The 22,178-nt window shown below is 44.6% G+C and overlaps 2 protein-coding genes across 2 annotated transcripts; both read left to right on the forward strand.

The window, feature by feature from the left end:
- Positions 1–1,674: 1,674 nt before the first annotated feature.
- Positions 1,675–9,279, forward strand: LOC307212583 (cytosolic 5'-nucleotidase 1B-like). The gene is made up of 6 exons (XM_079970092.1): positions 1,675–2,211; positions 2,792–2,959; positions 4,695–4,824; positions 5,998–6,120; positions 6,786–6,970; positions 8,116–9,279. The coding sequence occupies exons 1-6, from the start codon at positions 2,062–2,064 to the stop codon at positions 8,476–8,478; spliced, it is 1,119 nt and encodes a 372-aa protein (XP_079826218.1). The 5' UTR covers positions 1,675–2,061; the 3' UTR covers positions 8,479–9,279.
- A 4,341-nt stretch (positions 9,280–13,620) lies between these two features.
- Positions 13,621–19,433, forward strand: LOC307212567 (retinol dehydrogenase 14-like). Its single transcript, XM_079970056.1, has 2 exons — positions 13,621–14,054; positions 17,225–19,433. The coding sequence occupies exons 1-2, from the start codon at positions 13,635–13,637 to the stop codon at positions 17,840–17,842; spliced, it is 1,038 nt and encodes a 345-aa protein (XP_079826182.1). The 5' UTR covers positions 13,621–13,634; the 3' UTR covers positions 17,843–19,433.
- The last annotated feature ends 2,745 nt before the right edge of the window (positions 19,434–22,178 follow it).

The raw sequence follows: 22,178 nt of genomic DNA on the forward strand, positions 1-22,178 counted from the left end.
GCTCTGTCCCTGCTCCTGCCAACCTAGCAGTTTGAAAGCACACCAGTGCAAGTAGATAAATAGGTACCACTCCGGCAGGAAGGTAAATGGCGTTTCCGTGCGCTGCTCTGGTTCGCCAGAAGCGACTTAGTCATGCTGGCCACATGACCCAGAAGCTGTACGCTGGCTCCCTCGGCCAATAAAGCGAGATGAGCGCCGCAACCCCAGAGTTGGCCACGACTGGACCTAATGGTCAGGGGTCCCTTTACACCTTTACCTTTAAGTCCCACTGAATTCAATGGGACCTACCGTATAGTAAGTCTGCACACGACTGCAGCATATATCATGACATTTCTCTGGTTATGCTCAGCATGGAAGTGTCAGCATTGAAACTAAAACATGGGTGTGATTTTTTGGAAGCTCAAAATGCAACTTCATAATTTACAAGGAAAGAGATTTTGCCACTTATACACTGGTGCTCACCAAAGTTAATTTCTTAGAAGTGTAGGAAGTCTCCACTTCCATTGTCCAGCTTGGACACTGAGGTCCAGCTCTGAGGGCCTAATGGTGGTTCCCTCACTGTGAGAGGTGACACTACAGGGAACCAGGCAGAGGGCCTTCTCAGTAGTGGCACCATCCCTGTGGAATGCCCTCTCATCAGATGTCAAACAGATAAACAACTATTTGACTTTTAGAAGACATATGGAGGCAGCCCTGTTCAGGAAAGTTTTTAATGGAAGCATATAAAGAACAAAATGATGATGACATACCGTTGTAAACATACTGTAGGCTTGTGCAAAGGAGCTACAACCATTCAGAGCTTACTGACAAATGCAGTTTCTACAAAGATTTGTCACGACTTCACATTTCATGACGTGTACACAGCATACATGTAAAAGCATGGATCAATTCTTAGGTCCAGTCAAAGGTTTCTTCTGTGAGTACTAACAGTCAAATTCACGAATCAGATAACAGTCTTTATTGATCATTAGCAAAAATCCCATAATTATGACAGATGATTATGTGCATGGCAGGAGGACTTGAATTCGGCAAGGTTTTGCTGTGGGGACGCTTAGTTTGGAATGTGGGTGGGTGTAGTGAACCCTGGCCAGGCCAAAAGGCAGGGGATGAATGAATAAATGAATGAATGACTGTGAGTGACAAGAAAGGAGATTCCAACGAAAAGTCAGAAAAAACTTTATGACAGTTAAGAGCTGTTCGGCAGTGGAATGGTCTTCCTCCGGAAGTGGCGGGCTCTCCTTCCTTGGAGGTTTTAAATCAGAGGTTGGACGGCCATCTGTCATGGATGCTTTAGCTGAGTTTTTTGCATTTCATGGGGTTGGGCTAGATGGCCCTTGGGGACCCCTTCCAACCCAACAATCCTACAATTCTAATATTGTCCCGCCCTCCCAGCAGATGTCATTTTGTGATTTTTAAAAGGCTTCCAAAGGCAGCCCTGTGTACAGGGAAATTTTTAGTAGTATGATGTTGCATTGTGTTTTTACTATTTCTTTATTTTTTGTTGGGAGAAGCCCAGAGTGGCTGGGGCAAGCCGGTCAGATGGGTGGCATATAAGCAATAAATTATTATTATATCATTATTGTCACTGTGCGTGTGCGTGATCTCCAGCCGGATCCTAGTCGTGGGATGCGAGTCCCCCTGCACACAACCCTGAGGAGTTAAGCGCGCCTGAACGTCCACTGCAACCCAGGAAAGGCGCGCCTCTTTGCGCGCACGATCGCCGCCCGACCGGTTCGACGGCGCTTGCTCCTCTCGCCTGAGCGAAAAGGCACCGGCGCTCCGAGGCGCAGCCCGGCTTCCTCCTCCCGGCTTCCCCGCCCTGTGCCTGGGGGCAAAGGGTGTGGCGGAGAGAGGCGCGGACGGGCGTGCCGAGAAGACGGGAAACGACGGGGCCCCAGGCAGGGCTGGGCATGCCCTTTCTTTCCCCCTCTAGCCGGAGCAGTTGCCGGGGCGTCATCCGAGGGGTGCCTGGCGCTCTGCGAAGCTTCCCTCCCTTTGCGGGTGCCCTTTCGCGGCCGGCTGCGCGCCGTCGAGCCCCAGCCAGCGACTCCAGGCCGGAGGATGAGCGGCTGCAACCCGGACAAAGAGGAAGAGCAGCGCGGCTGCAAAATGGAGCTTCTCTCCGAGGAGGAAGTGGCCGTCGCCGAGCAAGACTGGGAAGCGGCCAAGGCTGCCTACGAAAGCCTCGCCTCCACTAAGAGACCCCGGCCCGTGAGTTGGGGAAAAAAAAAAAAGTGCAGTGCAAGGCCACGGGGTTTGTTGTTGGTTGTTTTACTCGGGAGTAAGAGATCCCGCCCTCTGGGGTCCAAGGAAGCGTGCAAAGGGTAACGGCAGCATCAACTTGCTTCCTAGGAGAGGCTGCGTAATGGCGCAAGCGAGTCCTTCCTTCCCCTAAGGCCTGAATGGCTGTCCCTTTCTTCCTTGTACCGCTGCTCCTCGCCCCAAGTGGTTACACGCCCCTCGCTGGTTTTCTCTGTAAAACAATTCAGACTGGCCTCCATCTCTCTTTCTCATGCACCCCCCCTCCCCGCGCACTCGTACCCTTCCAGATCTCCCCATCTCTCTCACAGAGAGCCGGGGGGGGGGGGGGGGCAGGGAACAGCTGCCCCCCTAAATCAAGTAAATACATAAAAATAACTAACGGAGGTTCTGCCTCCCCACTTAAAGCCTGCCCCCCTCCTAGCATAAATCCTAGCTGCATCCATGGCACACACACACTCTTCCCCCATAAGGCTGTCTCCTCAATAATGTTACCGTCATCATTATTATTTTCCCTCCCACACCCCTGCAGCCGAAACCCCAAAACGCCATCACCATCGCTGTTTCCTCCCGGGCTCTCTTTGATATGGTGGAAGAGAGGAAAATCTACGAAGAGCAAGGCGTGGAAAAGTATGTGGAGTATCAACAGGCGAACGAGAACGTCACCCTGAAGCCTGGCCCAGCTTTTGCCTTGGTGAAGGTAAACCAGCTTCGTCTCAAGCAGTCCAGTTCCGTAGGGGCTATATATATATATATTATCATTCTCTGCATCCCAGAGCTGCAATTCTCCCTCCCCGCCACCCGGTTTTCCTCTCCTTTCCCTTCCTCTGCCCAAAAGCAGTAATCCGGCTGCATGTTACATAATCCTGCTGCCAGATAAACACAGAGACTTTCAGAGTTAGAGCAAATAGAAAAGATGGCCTCCTGCTTTCTCTCTGGTGGTGGTTCCTTGAAAACACACACACACAAATGATGTTTGGGGGTTCCAGGCCACTTTTTACTGAGGGGCTGGGAGTGCTAAATGAGCGCACCAAAAACCGAGAGTGAAACTTGAGGGAGACAATTGATTCCCATTGTGCCTCATAATCCTAAGCGAGACCAAGTGAAAAGTAGAGATGATCCAGTTTACAATAGTTCATTCTGTTGAGACTGGGATAAAGATCTGTGTTTTTAAAGTAGCTTAGCGCACAATGGGCAAAAGCAACATGGAAGATTTTGAGCTCTGCTAGAGCATCGGCTCTGCATGTATCCAACGTCTGTCTCCAGCCTCTCTCAGCAGAGCTGGAAATGTCTCCCATCTGAAACACCTAAGAGCTGCTGCGTGGCCCGTGTAGACAGATGGTGTCACACCATTATCAGGCAACTTCCTATATTCTGAGACCCTACCTGCCCTCAGACTGTCTCGCCAGAGTGCTGCATGCTCTGGCTATCTTCCACTTGGTCTACTTCAATGCGCTCTACGTGGGGCTACCTTTGAAGGTGACCTGGAAACTACAACTAATCCAGAATGCGGCAGATAGACGGGTGACTGGGAGCGGCTGCCAAGACCATATAACACCTGAAAGACCCACAGTACATTTCTGAGCACCATTCAAAGTGTTGGTTCTGACCTTTAAAGCCCTAAATGACCTCGGCCCAGTATACCTGAAGGAGCATCTCCACCCCCATCGTTCAGCCTGGACACTGAGGTCCAGCTCCAAGGGCCTTCTGGTGGTTCCCTCACTGCAAGGAGTGAGGTTATAGGGAACCTTCTTGGTAGTGGCACCCACCCTGTGGAATGCCCTCCCATCAGATGTCAAGGAGATGGGTAACTAGGTAACCTTTAGAAGACATCTGAAGGCAGCCCTGTATAGGGAAGCTTTTTAAGATTTACTGTTTTATCGCTTTATTATTATTATTCTATTGGAAGCCACCCAGAATGGCTGGAAAAACCCAGCCCGATGCATGGGGGTATAAGTAATAAATTATCATCATCATCATCATCATTCCTAACTCTTTTGAAAGCAAGACTGGCAGCATTTTCTGCAGTGTGTAAACACTTCCGTTTTCTTCATTGCTTTCATTTTTGTATGCAGTGGTGTCTACTACATTCTGCTCTTTCTCTTCTCCCCACCCACCCTGAAAAAAATTGATGCCAAGCTGAACAGCCTTGGGTATATACAGCTAACCTAACAATCAATCCATAATCGTAGGTGCCCAAATTGAAAACTGTAAAGCACACTTTCTTCCATAACTGTTAGAAGGTGGGGTTTTGGTTTGTTCCTTTTGCACCAAAATTTAGCAGGCCCACTTATTAATAGAGCACATTATGGGAGTTCAGCTGGCAAGTGCATTCTTTTTCTAGACGGCTTCCCACATGTCCTGGTCAGAAGATCTGATGAAAACAGCTAAAATTGAGCCAACGCATGAACTCCTCTATGTTTGCCCATCCACAGGCCGTTGAGCTGGTGAACGCCCGACTCCGTGAGCTGTATCCAGACGATGAAGAACTGTTTGATATTGTGCTTATGACTAATAACCACGCTCAAGTCGGGGTGAGACTTATCAACAGCATTAACCATTATGGTGAGTCTGGAGGTCTGAGTTCCTGCCCATCTGGCTGGGCTGCTGCTACTTCCCCATCACTCTGCCATGTGTCTCACTGTTGTGCCTCCTCAGCACAACTCAAGAGAAGGCTGGCTTTCCTCCTGCACCTCTGTGCAGAATCCGGTGGGATTTCTGGAACCCAACAGAGGCTAGGGTAGCCCTAGATTAAAGATATATCTGAAAGAATTACTTGAGTTATGCCTGTCAAGATTTACTTCCCAGATATAAGAAGCTATCATAACTGGCTCCAAATGTCCCACAGATTAATGTTGTTGGACATCTGGCAACCTGGCTAAAAAGCAACATGGTTTCACCCTCGCTCCACATCTCCTCTCAAAGATGATTTGGTGCTTTCCCATCTTGTCGCATCTGCTGTGTCCCCACCCTTGGCCTTGAAAAATGGGCTGGATTTGGGGAGCGATGCAGCTGAAACCTGCAAAGGAAGGACTGCACATTAGAGTTGGGACGAACTAGCTAGGGCTGGGTTGGGGGACCTGTGGCCCCTTCCAGATGTTGTGGAATACAAGTCCCACCAACCCTGTCTATTGGCTATGATTGCTGGGGCCAGTCCCTGCGCTGGGGTGACCAGGTAATTGGATTTTGACTGGCCTTTCTGAGGATTTTGTGTGCAGCATCTGATTTTCACTTACGTGTGACTTTCACTAATCCAAAGTTTAGGGGATGGTGGAATAGATCAGGCTAAGGAACATGGTGGTAGGAGTTGTTGCCAGGTAGGGTACCACAATCCCTGCCTGACCACCATAATGATGTAGCAGTCTGTTCCCAAATTGATTGTTTGGGGAGAAGCCAAATGTATTCAAATGTCCTCTGTGGCTGAGACCAAATCAACTACTTGTCCTGTATAATTATTAAATTGTAAGTAACTGTATGTAGCAGGTTGCAACCAAATTCCAGGAGGCCAAGTCCATAACTGATGCTGCTCTCCTGTATGATGGTGTGGCAGATCTCTTTCAGATTCTCATGTAGAGACCAGAGAAATTAACATTGGATTGGAAGCATCTCTCACCTCTCCCATTTAAAACAGCTCCCTACATGGAGAACACAGCTGCCCACGTGATCGTATTGCAAGAAAACCTGTGTGTCTTGTGCATCAAATGATTCTTTAAAAAAAAAAATTCTTATCCATTCCAGGCCTGCTAATTGAAAGGTTCTGCATGACTGGAGGGAAGTCTCCCATCGGGTACCTAAAAGCATACCTTACGAATCTGTACCTTTCTGCTGACTCTGAAAAAGTTCAAGAAGCCATAGAAGAAGGTGTGGACAAGTTCTTTCCTTGCTTCAATCATACACTAGCCCAAGGGTCACCAGCCTTTTTGGACCAGCGGGAACATCCTGAATTTTGAGCCCAAGGATGTGCAGCGTGGTAGAATGCAGTTGCCTTACACTTAGTACAGATTTCAAGTATATCAGTACAAGAATGTGCTTCTGAGCTGTCATCCAAAGTATTCTACAGACGTCTGTAGAAATGAAGAAACAAAATAGTAAGATGGTCCATTTCATCGGGCCAATGCCATTGGGTTTAAGAAAATGGAAGTTTTTCAGTTACATAGGAGTCCTAATTATAAATGATGAAAGTATGGCCTCCTAGTGAGCAAACTCAGTTGACATAAAAATGAATGCAGTCTGAATTTGTGTCCAGCCTGGGACTTGCTCCTAAGCAATTGTGCAGACGGTGATTGCAGCCTTGCAGCATAATCGGATGCATTTTTGCATTCAGTAGGGGTTGTTTCCTAGTGTGTTTAGGACTGCAGCCTTAGTTACTCTAGAAAGGCAGTGGTTTAGCCAGAAAATGTTTACTACAACATGAGCCCCTATGTTTACCACCAAGGTGTGATCCTTTATAATACTCTTATAATAATAGCCTTTAACTTACACGAAATACAGATACAGACCTAACGACTTCTGAAATATTTCCGCAGGAATTGCTGCAGCCACATTGTTCACTGGGAATAAAAACGTCCCTTACGATGACAAGCAACTCCGAGTAGCCTTTGATGGAGACGCCGTTCTGTTTTCTGACGAGTCTGAAATAATTGTGAAAGAACATGGCCTGGATAGGTTCTTTGAGCATGAGCAACTAAATGAGAACAAGCCTCTGGCACAGGTATGGTGGTCAACGTTTGCTATAATTTTACCCCCTAAGTTATTGGAAGCCTTAACAAGCGTTGGAAAGGTCTGTGGAAGAATCTTAGATCGGAAACAGATTCTGTTTTAAAAGAATAACAATAAATCTTTAACGTCCTGTCCTGATAAGGTTGGGTACCCTGGTAAGGTAAAGGGACCCCTGACTATTAGGTCCAGTCGTGACCGACTCTGGGGTTGCAGCGCTCATCTCGCTTTATTGGCCAAGGGAGCCAGCGTACAGCTTCCGGGTCATGTGGCCAGCATGACTAAGCCGCTTCTGGCGAACCAGAGCAGTGCATGGAAACGCTGTTTACTTTCCTGCCGGAGTGGTACCTATTTATCTACTTGCACTTTGACGTGCTTTCGAACTTCTAGGTTGGCAGGAGCAGGGACCGAGCAACGGGAGCTCACCCTGTCGCAGGGATTCGAACCGCCGACCTTCTGCTCGGCAAGTCCTAGGCTCAGTGGTTTAACCCACAGCGCCACCTGCATCCTGGGTACCCTGGTAGAACCATCCAAATGTTTAGTCTCCAAAAGAAAGACAAGGATGGAAGCCAACATTCTCTTACGTTTAATGGAAACTGCAGCTGGTAGTTTAAACCTACTGCTTCTTGACCTCAGGTCCAGGGTTTCCCAAACTTCAGTCTCCAGCTGTTTTTGGACTACAATTTCTATCATCCCTGACCAGTGGTCCTGCTAGCTAGGGATGATGCGAGTTTTAGTCCACAAACAGCTGGAGACCCAAGTTTGGGAAACCTTGGTTTGGTCAATGCTGCACTAGATGATTGACATCCAGTGCCCTTTTAAAAAGTTGAGGGGGGGTATTGGGTTGTTTTCGTTTTCATTTTCATTATATATTTTGTGTTTTTATATTGTGATTTTATCTTGTACGCCTGGAGACCTGCGGGTATAGGGCGGTATACTAATAATAATAATAATAATAATAATAATAATAATAATAATATATGGTACAGTGATCAAACTTAGCCTAAAGCAATGTCCTGTGCACCTTTTCTCTAGCTAAAACTTTTTTTCGTCCTTTACGCTTTTTATAACCCTCATAGTTCTCTTCTGAATCACCAGTCTCCATATGGTAAATGTGTTTCTGATATTTTGTGCCTTTAGGGTCCTTTGAAAGGTTTCCTGGAAGACCTTGGACGACTCCAGAAGAAGTTCTACGCGAAGAACGAACGGCTAGATTCGCCAATCAGAACCTATCTGGTGACTGCCAGAAGCGCTGCCAGTTCTGGGGCCCGAGTGCTGAAGACTCTCCGCAGCTGGGGCGTGCAGATTGATGAAGCCCTCTTCCTCGCAGGGGCACCTAAGGGACCAGTCCTGGCAAAAATCAGACCTCATATTTTCTTTGATGATCAGATGTTTCACATAGAGGGAGCGCGGCAGCTGGGTACGATTGCTGCGCACGTGCCATATGGCATTGGGCAGAAGTACCACAAGTCCAAGCTGAAAGAAAGCCCTGCCAAAAATTAAGTTGCTTTTTCAGCCTAGCCTTGAATGTGCTGTTGAGTCTGAAATTTCCATTCTTGGACTTTTATCAAGGTTTATATTTAAGTGTGACCTCCAGTTTCCTGATCTATTTTTAGAGGAGATATATATTTTTACTATAAATATATATTTTGGGAAAAGTTGAAATACTTGCATATACACTCCTAAACAGTCGACCTTTCTACCTTGGGCTCTTTGGCTATTGGGAAATATTAGCACTATAATACTTAAATCATTCCCTCTGCTCTACAGAACCGTGAACGTAGCAGACCATGCATTCGTTGCTGTGTCTTGACAAATAACCAGTGCCTAGTGCACACTTTGCACACAAGCTATGGAAATATGGGATTTTGTATGTATTACTGCTTTATTAGACAGTCTGTGGCCCTGTGTGCACACCAGCTAAGACTGCAGGATCCAAGTCAGTAGAATGCAATCAAAATGCAATCAATAGTTTCCATTGATTGGAATGGGATGAAATAGCACTCCTTTCATTTAGTAATTCTGAATATATACCCAGTGCATTGTCTAGAACTTGAGCTGTGCTGCATTATCATGCACACAGACACCTGCTACCACAAACACCAAAGTGACAGTATATATAACTGTTAATGGCAGTCAGTAGACCGGGCCCTGCCTTCTACCTCATGCTTCACATGGTTTGTGCTTTGTGAAAGTGGTATAAACCTATTAGTAAATGTCTTGTGATTTATAGGGATACACACGTACCCTTTTCTTTTTTAAACTACTTGTCTGGTTTAATAAAAGTGGCTTTTAGAGACTTAATCAGCATTTTTCTATTTATTCAAGCATCTTTTAAAGGCGTATTCATGAACGGTTGTCCTGTAGAAGTAAGCAATATATTGTTTTAAGTTGCAATGTTGAAAGAATGCAGGAATCATTACATCCCTGCATAGATACGGTATTTCTAGGCTAATATTTCTAAACACTTTAAATGTATCTTGCATAACCACTGCAATTAGATTGCCAAATTTCATTCAAATGGGGTTGTATGGCAAACTTATTCTTCAGATTGCTCCCTGGAATGAGAATAACCATTACTTTTGCCCTTGGTTTAATTATTTCCCTATCTGTGCCCTCTTTTAAGGACATAAGGCAGACGTCTGTGCTCAAAGTGTATTCAGGCATTTGTATTAAGGTCCCAGTGCACCTTCCAGCTCCCAAAACAGAAAGCACTACAATTTTATTCTCTAGTATCACGCAGCTTGGTCAGAAACAAAGTTCTATGGGACTCAATTCCAAGTGCACAGTGTGACAGTGATAGAAGCCTATGAAACCTAATACTGATACACAAGAAAGAAGAGTGCACCTTTCAACATTATGTACCTATTTTCCCATTATGCGTCTACCCATGAATCATTATTTAACACTAGTGGAGTTAGATCTGTTTGACTGGCTATTTACTATATTGCCTTGTTGAGAACAGAATTCCTCAAGCACCAATTTTGACCGTGCTAAGAGATAATAGTTGGGGAGTACCACCCAGGATGGCATTTATGATAAACGGAGCACCCAGATGACATCTTTCTTATAAAAAAAGAAACCAGACCTTGGATTGGACATGCTAGGGCCATAGCTAGGGGGTGGTGAGGAAGACCCCCCGCCAGGGGTGCAGGCAAGGGGTGGGGTGCAAAATTGGCTATAATATATAAATAAATAAAATACTGGATTTTCTGTGAAAGAATTCATTACAAGGTGAAGTGCGTGAGGAATTGAATGGGTGGAGGGGGTTGGGGTTGGAGGAGAGGTGGAAAAAGAGCTAATATGTCCGTGGCTAGGGCGTGCAATGTGGATGGTTCTGCCAGGGGTGCAAGATCGCCTTGATACGGCTCTGGGACATGCCATAATAACTCCATACTACATTATGGTTGGGTTAAACCACAGAGCCTCGTGTTTGCTGATCAGGTCGGTGGTTTGAATCCCCGCGACGGGGTGAGCTCCTGTTGCTCAGTCCCTGCTCCTGCCAACCTAGCAGTTTGAAAGCACGTCAAAAGTGCAAGTAGATAAATAGGTACCACTCCGGCGGGAAGGTAAATGGTGTTTCCGTGCGCTGCTCTGGTTCGCCAGAAGCGGCTTAGTCATGCTGGCCACATGACCCAGAAGCTGTACGCCGGCTCCCTCGGCAAGTAAAGTGAGATGAGATGAGCGCTGCAACTCCAGAGTCATCCGCAACTGGACCTAATGGTCAGGGGTCCCTTTACCTTTACATTATGGTTAGCTTTTATCAGCCTCTAACCAGAAGCTGCAGCGTGACCAATGGATCCTTCCCCACCTTGCAGTGTGGGGATAACAGGAAGCTACAAGGCAGGCCTCTCGTGGTACACTCTCTCTCAGCCGCAACACCACATGCAACATAGGGATAATAACACTGAACTGCATTTGCATTTGCAAAATAGACACACACAAAATGCCGTTAGAAAGAGCATGAAGCTCTCATCTTTTCTCATTATTTCCTGTGGGGAGCAGACATTCCTATCTTGCATCTAAAGAAAGGCCTTGTAAATCTAACCCTTTTAAAGTCTATTGCAGCAGGTGGAGAACCTGTGACTCTCACAAGAGTTGGTCTGCAACTCCCATCACTAATAATATCATTGGACATGCTGGCTGGGTCAAAGTCCAACAGCAATCAGTTGTCCCGCCTTGTTCATCATTGGTTTCATTTGCAAGTTGAGAATCTTTTCGCCTTTGGAACGCAGTCAACATTCTTGCTGGCATTGCTGCTTTGTATATATTTGTTTTTAATGTAAAATATTTATTCTCTGCTTAACACAAACCTAAGTGGCTTGCATAACAAATATAAAATACAGTGTTGCTAATGCTACTTTTTAGTGCAGTGCTGTAAGAGGGAAATAAATATCTGGAAAACCCTATTCTATTGCATAAAAATAAAAATAGCTAGATATCGAAAGGCAGAGCATGTGACTTGTGACCCTCAACAACACAGATTCCTATTTTCATATCACTCTTGGTTTAAAATGGATTCATTAGGTTTGTAACCACACCCTTCTTCTACAAGGAGCCCAGGGCAGCTAACAGTATTGTTGGCATCCATCTGCCTCAGGAGACAATGGAAGAGTGTGCTTTTCGAGGGGAAGTAAAACTTTTGGAAGGTCATAGCACCTGCTGTGGCTGTAGAGACCAATACAGGAGAGACATGTTTTGTTGCAACTGGGACAGCTGAAGGCGTCCAGTTGTGCTGTACAACATAAAGCTGTGTAAAACACAAAGCAGAACCAAATTGTTAAAACTACGCAATTATTGTATATTATACATAAACAAAGTGTCCATCATAAACAATTCTAAAAATATGTCTTTCAAAACCAAAATTGCCCAAACAAACAAAAAAATCCTTAATTTGCTCTTCAAGACTTCTGATCCCCTGGAAGAGAGTTCTATAAGTGGGGTGCTGCCATTTATTTTACCACGCACTTAAATTTTCTCCTATGGCAATAAATGGGTATTTTTGAAACACTTAAGTCTGCTTATTTTTTACAGTTTAAAAGAAAGCAGCTGATGAACAGTAATGTAAAGCTTTGCTAAAATGCTCATTTCTCCCACCATCTTACAGATCAGTATGGAGGTTCACACTTGGTTTTAAAAAAATAAAATAAAAAACAAACATTTTCTTAGTTTAAATTTCTCACTTTTTGGTAGGGATGGCAATAACTAGATTCGGTTATTTACCTCACAGGACAGGTATATCCATCTGTAAGCAACTGCAACCATAGAGGTACACCCCTTTTTTTAGTTGTTGGTTTATGGAAATCTAAGCTGAGGCTTCCCCACATGGCGCAGAAAGACTTATTTCCACCTCTGGGCTAATAATATTCATGCAGCTGTGGTAAAGAAGATAAAGCCCCTTCTAGAGTAGAATGGCAGATCAAGTTGATGGATTACACCTAAATGGCCAAAATGAATCAGAAATCAGGAAGACCAAAATTTTAGTAAGGAATGGGGAAACTTTATAATTTATCTTAAAAACCATTGTAAACAGCTAAAATCGTTAGTAGAATTGGAATAACACTTGTGTTGATGGTGAATTTTGGACATAATGGAGATGTAAAAGATTTGGATTGTTATAAAGATGCAGGAGGAAATGACTAACAATAGGGACCCACAAAGGGGAGGAGGGAAGTCCAGGAGATTCTTTGGAACCTTGTTTTTATGTTGCGTGTTGGATTGTTGTTTAGTCCTTTTTGTCGTGTCTGACCGTGACCCCATGGACCAGAGCACGCAAGGCACTCCTGTCTTCCACTGCCTCCCGCAGTTTGGTCAAACTCATGCTGGTAGCTTCAAGAACACTGTCCAACTATCTTGTTCTCTGTCGTCCTCTTCTCCTTGTGCCCTCCATCTTTCCCAACATCAGGGTCTTTTCCAGGGAATCTTCTCTTCTCATGAGGAGGCCAAAGTATTGGAGCCTCAGCTTCAGGATCTGTCCTTCCAGTGAGCACTCAGGGCTGATTTCCTTCAGAATGGATAGGATTGATCTTCTTGCAGTCCATGGAACTCTCAAGAGTCTCCTCCAGCACCATAATTCAAAAGCATCAATTCTTTGGCAATTTATGGTCCAGCTCTCACTTCCATACATCACTACTGGGAAAACCATGGCTTTAACTATACGGACCTTTGTTGGCAAGGTGATGTCTCTGCTTTTTAAGATGCTGTCTAGGTTTGGCATTGTGCGTGTTGGATATGAGATTGTAAAACTTTAATCTGAATAACCAAATAAATAAATTTGACAAAAAAAAGAAATGCGTCGCGCGGGCTTCCTAGCGCACCATGTGCTGCGAAGGCTCCTCAACGTCGCAAGGCATCCTTGGAGATGTAGTTCTCAAGCGCTCTGGAACTTGCAGCCTTTCTCAACCTTGGGTCCCCAGATGTTTTTGGCCTACAACTCCCATGATCCCTAGCTCACAGGCCCAGTGGTCAGGGATGATGGGAGTTGTAGGCCCCAAAACATCAGGTTGAGAAAGGCTGCAAGTTCCAGAGCGCTTGAGAACTACACCTCCCAGGATGCCTTGCGACGCTGAGGCGCCTGCGCTCATTGGGCCGCGCCGCTCCGGGGTTGCGCCTCGCTGGGCCCTTCCGCCCTCACGCTCTGGGGCGGGGCTCCGAGGGCGATGGCCGCCACTGCCGCCGCGGTGGTTGTGGCGGCGGCTGTGGGCGGAGGGCTGCTGCTCCTCGCCCGGCGCCTCTGGCCGGCGGCGGCCGCGGGGAAGGGCAGCGCTACGGCCGCCGCCGCCGCCGCCGCTGCCTTGTGCTGGATGGAGGGCAAGACGGTGATCATCACGGGCGCCAACAGCGGCCTGGGCCGGGCGGCGGCGGCCGAGCTGCTGCGGCGCCGCGCGAGGGTCATCCTGGCCTGCCGGGACCTGGCGCGCGCCGAGGAGGCGGCCCGGGAGCTGCGCGCCGAGATGGGCCTGAGCTCGAGGGAAAGAGGAGGAGGAGGAGGCAGCGGCGGCCGGGGGGAGCTGGTGGTGCGCCACCTGGACTTGGCCTCGCTGGGCTCCGTGCGCCGCTTCTGCCAGCAGGTGCTGCAGGTAAAGAGACAAGCCCGTCTGGCTGGGCTGCAGCCAAAGAGCTGCTATTATTATTATTATTATTATTGTTAATATCATTTATACATACATACCCGGCCCATCTGGCTGGGCTGTAGCTAAAGAGCTGCTATTATTATTATTATTATTGTTAATATCATTTATACATACATACCCGGCCCATCTGGCTGGGCTGCAGCCAAAGAGCTGCTATTATTATTATTATTATTATTATTGTTAATATCATTTATACATACATACCCGGCTCATCTGGCTGGGCTGTAGCTAAAGAGCTGCTATTATTATTATTATTGTTAATATCATTTATACATACATACCCGGCCCGTCTGGCTGGGCTGCAGCTAAAGAGCTGCTATTATTATTATTATTATTGTTAATATCATTTATACATACATACCCGGCCCATCTGGCTGGGCTGTAGCTAAAGAGCAATCATCATCATTAATAATATTATTATTATTAATACCCTGCCCATCTGGCTGGGCTGTAGCTAAAGAGCAATTATTATTATTATTATTATTATTATTATTATTATTATTATTATTACCCTGCCCATTTGGCTGGGCCACAGCTAAAGAGCTGTTATTGTTAATAATAGTAATAACAACAACAACAACAACAACAACATTTATTTATACATACATACCCAACAACAACAACAACAACAACATTTATTTATACATACATACCCAACAACAACAACAACATTTATTTATACATACATACCCGGCCCATCTGGTAAAGAGCAATCATCATTATTATTACTATTAATAATACTATGCCCATCTGGCTGGGCTCCAGCTAAAGAGCTGCCATTATTATTAATGTTACTGTTACTATTATTATATACCCTGCCCATCTGACTGGGACACACCTAAAGAGCTACCACTATTATTATTAATGATAATACCCTGCCCATCTGGCTGGGTTCCAGGTAAAGAGCTATGATTATGATTTATACCCTGCCCATCTGGCTGGGCTGCAGCTAAAGAGCTGCCATTATTATTATTATTATTATTATTATTATTATTATTATTATTATCATCATCTCCCACCCATCTGGCTGGGCTGCTGCTAAAGACCCTTCACCTTTGATCCCAACTGACTGAGGTATAGAATTTCAGAATAAATAAGTGGGGCTTTCTTCTAAGTATGCATGTCTTGGGGTCCAGAGTTCAAGGGACCACAGAGTCAAAACAGTTGTCGAGTCGGAAGGGACCGCAAGGGTCATCTAGCCCAACCCCCTGCAGTGCAGGGACCTTTTGCCTAACTTGGGGCTCAAATCCACAACCCTGAGATTAAGAGCCTCATGCTCTACCAATTGAGCTGTCCGATGTATGCCTAAGATTTTATTGGTAGCTCCCTTCATCTGTAGTTGTTGCTGTTTAATGTAGCAGTCTACCCAAATGGCACAGCACAAAATGGTTTCCTCTTTGCGCCATAAGCATTAACAGTGAGAATATATCTTTGCTGAATCTGAAATGCAGACTAGCCAGTATGAGGGCGGTTACAGCCTGATCCTATTGATTTAAAGACAGACAACTGCAGGGTGGATAGAGAAGAGGAGCTGGTTGATCTGGTTTTGGCCTTGCTTGTATCAGATACAAACTTGTTTTGTGAAGTACACACAGTATCCTTTTTCCAAGAAGAATGACATGTCAGTAATAAATCACAAAAGCGAGAGAAGAGTATGTTATATAGGAAAATAGAATCCAGTACATCTGAAGGGGACAGATACAGCAATATATTTGACCTTCCAATGTCAAATCTTGCCATGCAACTATTAATAGCATCAAAAGAGAGTAAAACAGTGACAGTTTAGCAGAAACAACAAAGCCATAAGCTGTATTTGTTTTGCATTCCTTGGAAAGTCACTGGAAGTCTCCTTTCACCCAGTAGTCAATAAGTGATCAATTAAATATGAGATTAAATATGAGAAGAGTGTCTGGTCACACCAAATGAGCCAGTTTAAGAGCTTGCACTCTTGTATGTTTTTGGAGATATGATATTTTGAAATAACAGACCTAACAATCCTGGCACAGTGCAGCTGTATAGCTAAATATTATTAGTGAACGAGACTGCAGTCCTGTCCCTGCTTACCTGGGAGTAATCCCCACTGAATTCATTAGGACTTAGTTCTGAGGAGACATGAATAGCTTTGCACTGTAAATGACTTGTGTTTCAGCAGTTGGAGTGTTCTCCAATAACATTTAATTGCTATTAAAAGTGAGATGAGTTGCGGAACTTGTATGTGTTAGGCCATGCTGCTTGTGAAGTGTTTTTGATTGCATTTTTTCTCCCCCCCCCCTCCCCTCACTTTCCCCAAAGATTATCAGAGAGGGGCAAAATGTCCCTCTTTTGTATCACAAACCTGTGACATCGGCTAAGCTGAGAGAATGATTGAAACATAGAAAGTCACCTAGGGAGAGTTTAATGACAGAGGAGATTTGAACCCAGTAACGGTCCAACTCTACATTGAGGGTGGTCAACTAGTAGCCTTAGGCTCACATGCTGCCCTCAGCCTAATTTCAAGCAGCCTTTGGGCTACCTTTCATAAAAGATAAAAGGAGGTGGCTGAGAGAGGGGGAAGAGACAAAGGAGTGGCAGAAAGTGGGAGAAAAGAGCGTGGGCCTACCCACCGCTAGTACAGTGGTACCTCGGGTTACATACGCTTCAGGTTACATAGGCTTCAGGTTACAGACTCCGCTAACCCAGAAATAGTACCTTAGGTTAAGAACTTTGCTTCAGGATGAGAACAGAAATCGTGCTCCGGCGGCACAGCAGCAGCAGGAGGCCCCATTAGCTAAAGTGGTGCTTCAGGTTAAGAACAGTTTCAGGTTAAGAACGGACCTCCGGAACGAATTAAGTACTTAACCTGAGGTACCACTGTATGTCGCATCCCAACAAATAACCCTAAGAGAAAAAACATTGACAGGAAAAAAAGGTCAAAAGGTTCAGGTTGGAGTGAGCGGAAAATCAAAATGGTGTGTGGCCAAATCAATAAAGGTACTGCTAGCATTGGAAGTGGTCAACTGTAAAGGGCTTCACTTTTAAGGGATCAAACTTTTTAATCTTTATTTTTTAAAAAAATGAATAATTTTAATATTATTGCATTAGTATGTCTGACTACTTTTCCCCTCTGTTGTGTAAAGGAAGAGTCTAGGCTGGATGTCCTGATCAACAACGCAGGGATATTCCAGTGTCCCTATATGAAGACCGAGGACGGCTTTGAGATGCAGTTTGGCGTCAACCACTTGGGGCACTTCTTGCTCACAAACCTCCTCCTTGGACTTCTGAAAAGCTCTGCGCCCAGCAGGATTGTGGTGGTTTCCTCCAAGCTTTACAAATACGGCGAGATCAACTTTGATGACTTGAACAGTGAGCTAAATTACAATAAAAGCTTTGCTTATAGTCGGAGTAAACTGGCCAACATACTGTTCACTAGGGAATTAGCCCGTCGCTTAGAGAACACAGGGGTCACGGTCAATGTGCTGCATCCCGGTATTGTCAGAACAAATCTAGGCAGACATATACATATCCCTTTGCTAGCCAAGCCCCTCTTCAATTTGGTATCTTGGGCTTTCTTCAAAACCCCTCTGGAAGGAGCCCAGACTTCAATTTATCTGGCCTCCTCCCCCGAAGTAGAGGGTGTATCTGGGAAATATTTTGGAAACTGCAAGGAGGAACAACTGTTGCCCAATGCCATGGATGATTTGGTTGCAAGGAAACTATGGGATATCAGTGAAGTGATGGTGGGGCTATTAAAATAAAGGTCAAGGAGAAACACTGTATCAAAATAGTGTCAATAGATAGTCTTTCAGAATTTACAGTTTCTTGCTTCTGTTATCATTGTAACAGGTGGAGCCCAAGTTATTTTGCATCTCTGTCTGGGATTTATCACAATCAATGCAGACTGTTTGTTTTTTTAAGAGAAAATATCAGAATAAATTAATATTTAAAGAAAATAATTAGAGGTGGAGGTTTTTGTATATTTTGGGCTGAAGGGAGATTTTTGCTGTTCTGCAAACAAAACGGAAAGTTGTCTGCTTTCGTAGGTGTTTTCTGATAGTTCAGTGCTTCATATCCAAATTAGCTGTGCATGGTACTGTATTTGAAATATGTGGCAGCTTCATTTTTGTGCTCCAAAAAGGAATTCCAAGAATATAAGACAGAGAAATCATCTGTGAATTGCTCGAGTCAATGAGTACTTTTCTGCTTTGGTAAGGATACCTAGCTGAAAACAGTGTGGCATGATGTAATAGCACCATTGTACACTGACTGGTTCTCTAGACATCTCTAGGAACAGTATCCCGGATGCAGCTGATAGCATATTTCAGTCAAAATTGATGTATGCGTAACAATGGATTGCATCTTTGATGTTGTCTGACTTTGCAAAGCAGTTATTGCACTCCTCCACCATCTCCACTAGGACCTCTTACTTCAGGTATGCTTCTTTGGCTAGCAGCACTTCACAGATCACATTTAGTCAAACCTTTTAGGTTTAGTGTATGGCACAGGTGAAAATTACTGCTTTGCACATGCTTACCAAGTCCTAATCCACGACTGACTTTCTGTTTGTTACGTTTGCACGCCTGAAGTGAGTACGTGGTTCTTCCAGAATCAGTAAGCCATGACGTTGCATTCCTACACTTCTTAGCTGAGACTGTTCTCCTTAGCGCAGGCGTGTGTTAAGAAAGCTTCACTTATATCCATGGAACACTATAATATAATACAGTGTTTTGCACGGATTCACGTACATCGATTTTATGTCCTTTGAGTTATTTTGAGTGATTTATACTAACAAAATATGAATGGGGCATCACATAGAATCACAAACTAGAATCTCAGAGCAAATCACAAGAGTTGGCAGTGACACACAAATGATTATGCATGAAGTACAATTCATAAACGACCCGATTCCCACCTGTAATTGATTAATGCTAGTGTACTCGCATTAATGGCGAATTGTGACCTAAGCTGCTGTAGCCCACTTGGCAATTTAATGCTTTTACAAACTACAGGCCAAACACAGTGATTCTGATCTTGTTTCTTAGAAGTAAACGTATCTCAGATTGAAGTGTACATTGGCTGGAGTGGGTTCTGAGTCATTGGACTAATAAGCTGCCATCTAAGTTTGCACTACTATACAAGAACATTACCCAAATTTTATATACATATGCACAGATACAGAACACCCACCCTCACCATCAGTCTAAACTTGTCTTGAATTAACACCCACCATAAATTTTCATATAGATTCTCTGCCATGCAGAGTCGTTTTTCACAGTATTTAGGATTGAGTTTAATTACCTAAATGTGCCTCCTTTTGTTGTACATAAATAAAGGTATATCTTAAAGAAACACATAGCAAAGTTATCTGTGTGCATCATTGTTGTGTTTCCTTATTTAAATTAAAAGCTTTGAAATGCTTAATCTGCGTTTGTGAGGATAGCAGGTAAGAGGGAGAGAGCACAAAGTGCCAGAATAAAAGAGGAGCAGTACAGTGGTACCTCGGGTTAAGTACTTAATTCGTTCCGGAGGTCCGTTCTTAACCTGAAACTGTTCTTAACCTGAAGCACCACTTTAGCTAATGGGGCCTCCTGCTGCCGTCGCGCCGCTGGAGCCCGATTTCTGTTCTTAACCTGAAGCAAAGTTCTTAACCTGAAGCACTATTTCTGGGTTAGCGGAGTCTGTAACCTGAAGCGTATGTAACCCGAGGTACCACTGTATTTAAGAAACAAACCAAAGGTTAGAAAACTTACAAGAGCCTGCAAGCCTCTTTCCAACGAAGGAATGCTTGGGATGCTACTTCTGAGCATGTTTGTAATGCCCATAAAGGCTAAATTGGAAAGACGACATTTGCCCTGTCTGAAACCCTAGACCACCTTCTATGAGAGCCAGCCTTAATAAGCTTAGTGGGACTTATGTTTGAGGATGCGTGTACAGGATTGTATTGTCTTTAGCACACTTAAGAAGGGAGGTGGCTGCAATCTTAGGCATGCTTTCTTGGAGTAAGTCCCATTTAACAACGGGGTTTACTGCTACGCACAATATTGGTATTACTAACAGCACAATAGCTTTCAAAAATAAATCCCACAGTTCAGGGACCTTTGCTATGCAGTCCTATGGCACGTCTACTCAGGAGTATGCAGAGGATTCTGCTACAAAGGCCACTGAACTCTATGGGATTTGTTTTTGAAGAAGGATGTTTAGTATTGTGCAGCAAGTATCCATATATGCTGGATTCTCAATAGAGTTATACCTGCTACTTGCATCCTAGGATTGCACAAAGATGTTTGAAGGCAGTCTGTCCTGTGCTTGGGTATACACATTAAATCCAGTGTTATGCTTCTTGAAGGAGTATCTCTACTCCTTTGAGTGACAGTTGTAAGAGGTCACTCGTTACGCACAAATGTAAAAAAAAGAAAAAAGAAGAATCACGCTCCAAAGCTTTTTTTAAGGGAACTCTTCAAGCCATTTAAAGAAGCAGTTACCAATAGACCGTACGTACAGTTGCTTCTGCAACTGTTTGGGCAGCTTCTGCTGCAGCGTGGTTTGAGGGTGGCGTGACAAGATGCCACCATCTTCAAACATTGAGGCTGGCACTAGTACTATGAGCAGAAGGAGGGCTGTGATTATATGGTGGGGCCTAGACAACCCATAGATATGCAATGGAGAGCTAAGAACAACTGGAAAACTTGCTGTTGAAATGGTGTATTACATGAGGCTTATAGCAGGCTCATATGAGTGCATATGATATACGGTTAAGTCCAGTCGCAAACAACTCTGGTTGCGGTGCTCATTTCACTTTACCGGTGGAGGGAGCCGTTATTTGTCTGCTCCACAGACAGTTTTTCCAGGTAATGTGGCCAGCATGACTAAGCCACTTCTGGCGCAACAGAACACCGACACCAGAGCAGCGCACAGAAACACCGTTTACCTTCCCACCACAGTGGTACCTATTTATCTACTTGCACTTTTTGGCGTGCTTTCAAACTGGTAGTTTGGCAGGAGCAGGGACCGAGCAATGGGAGCTCACCCCGTCGCAGGGATTTGAACTGCTGACCTTTTGATCGGCAAGCCCAAGGCTCAGTGGTTTAGACCACAGTGCCACCTGGAAGGTATTTTTAGCCTACTCTTTATTGCAACCGATTCTGGGGTGGGGTTTGGTGCAGTACCATGAATCAAAACCACAGTACAGTATTGTAAAAAGGGCAGAAAAAAAGCACCAGCGATAATAGGAAAACCTGACCAGGGCATTAATACCCTGCAATGGCCTGCTCCAAAAAATAGGCCTCCCATTGGTACCAGAAACTTGCATGTCTCAGATGGGAGGGTATGGCATATTTAGGGATGTTTAGGGATGCTTTTAATGTTTGATGTATCATAGTATTTTAATACTCTTTTGGAAGCCGCCCAGAGTGGCTGGGGAGGCCCAGCCAGATGGGCGGGGTATAAATAATAAATTATTATTATTATTATTTGGGGCACCGCTGCTGGCATGCAGTCCCCAACCATACCCTCTGAGATTATGTCTGCATTTTAGGAGGGAAGATTACCAACCCCCTACAATATACCTTTTTTTTTAGTCATTTATGCCAGGATGCCATTGACTTCTGAATAACTGTAATTTGGAGAAGTTTTAGTTCTAGGGGCAGATAGACTTAGTTCTTTTATATGTGCGTTTTCCATTCGTAATGATGTATATGGGAATAAGTGTTGAAATAATGGGATTTGCTTCTAAGTATAATAGGCTTAGAACTAGGGTGTTGGGAAATGAGTTGATTTCCCAGCTGAACAACCTTGATACTTTTTCCATTTAAGGTGATTGGAAAGGGAGGAGGTTTAAATTCCAAATGTATTTTAAAAAATACCTTGTTCTTTGCTTTTCACATAAGGCCCCCTTCCCCAGCCTAATCTTCCAGGCATTCTTCACCTGGCAAAACAGTCCAGGAGACCTAGACAGAATATTATTTTTGAGAATGGAGCTGTTGTTTTCTGTAGCAGAAAATGGCCCCATTCCACCTTCTCTCCCAGCAACCACCAGCACCTTTGTTTCTGCTGTGACTGGCCTAAGATCTAAGAACTTAAATGAATATTGACTCG

The sequence above is a fragment of the Podarcis cretensis genome (assembly GCF_951804945.1).
Source record: "Podarcis cretensis genome assembly, chromosome: 3".
Classification (NCBI taxonomy): domain Eukaryota; kingdom Metazoa; phylum Chordata; class Lepidosauria; order Squamata; family Lacertidae; genus Podarcis; species Podarcis cretensis.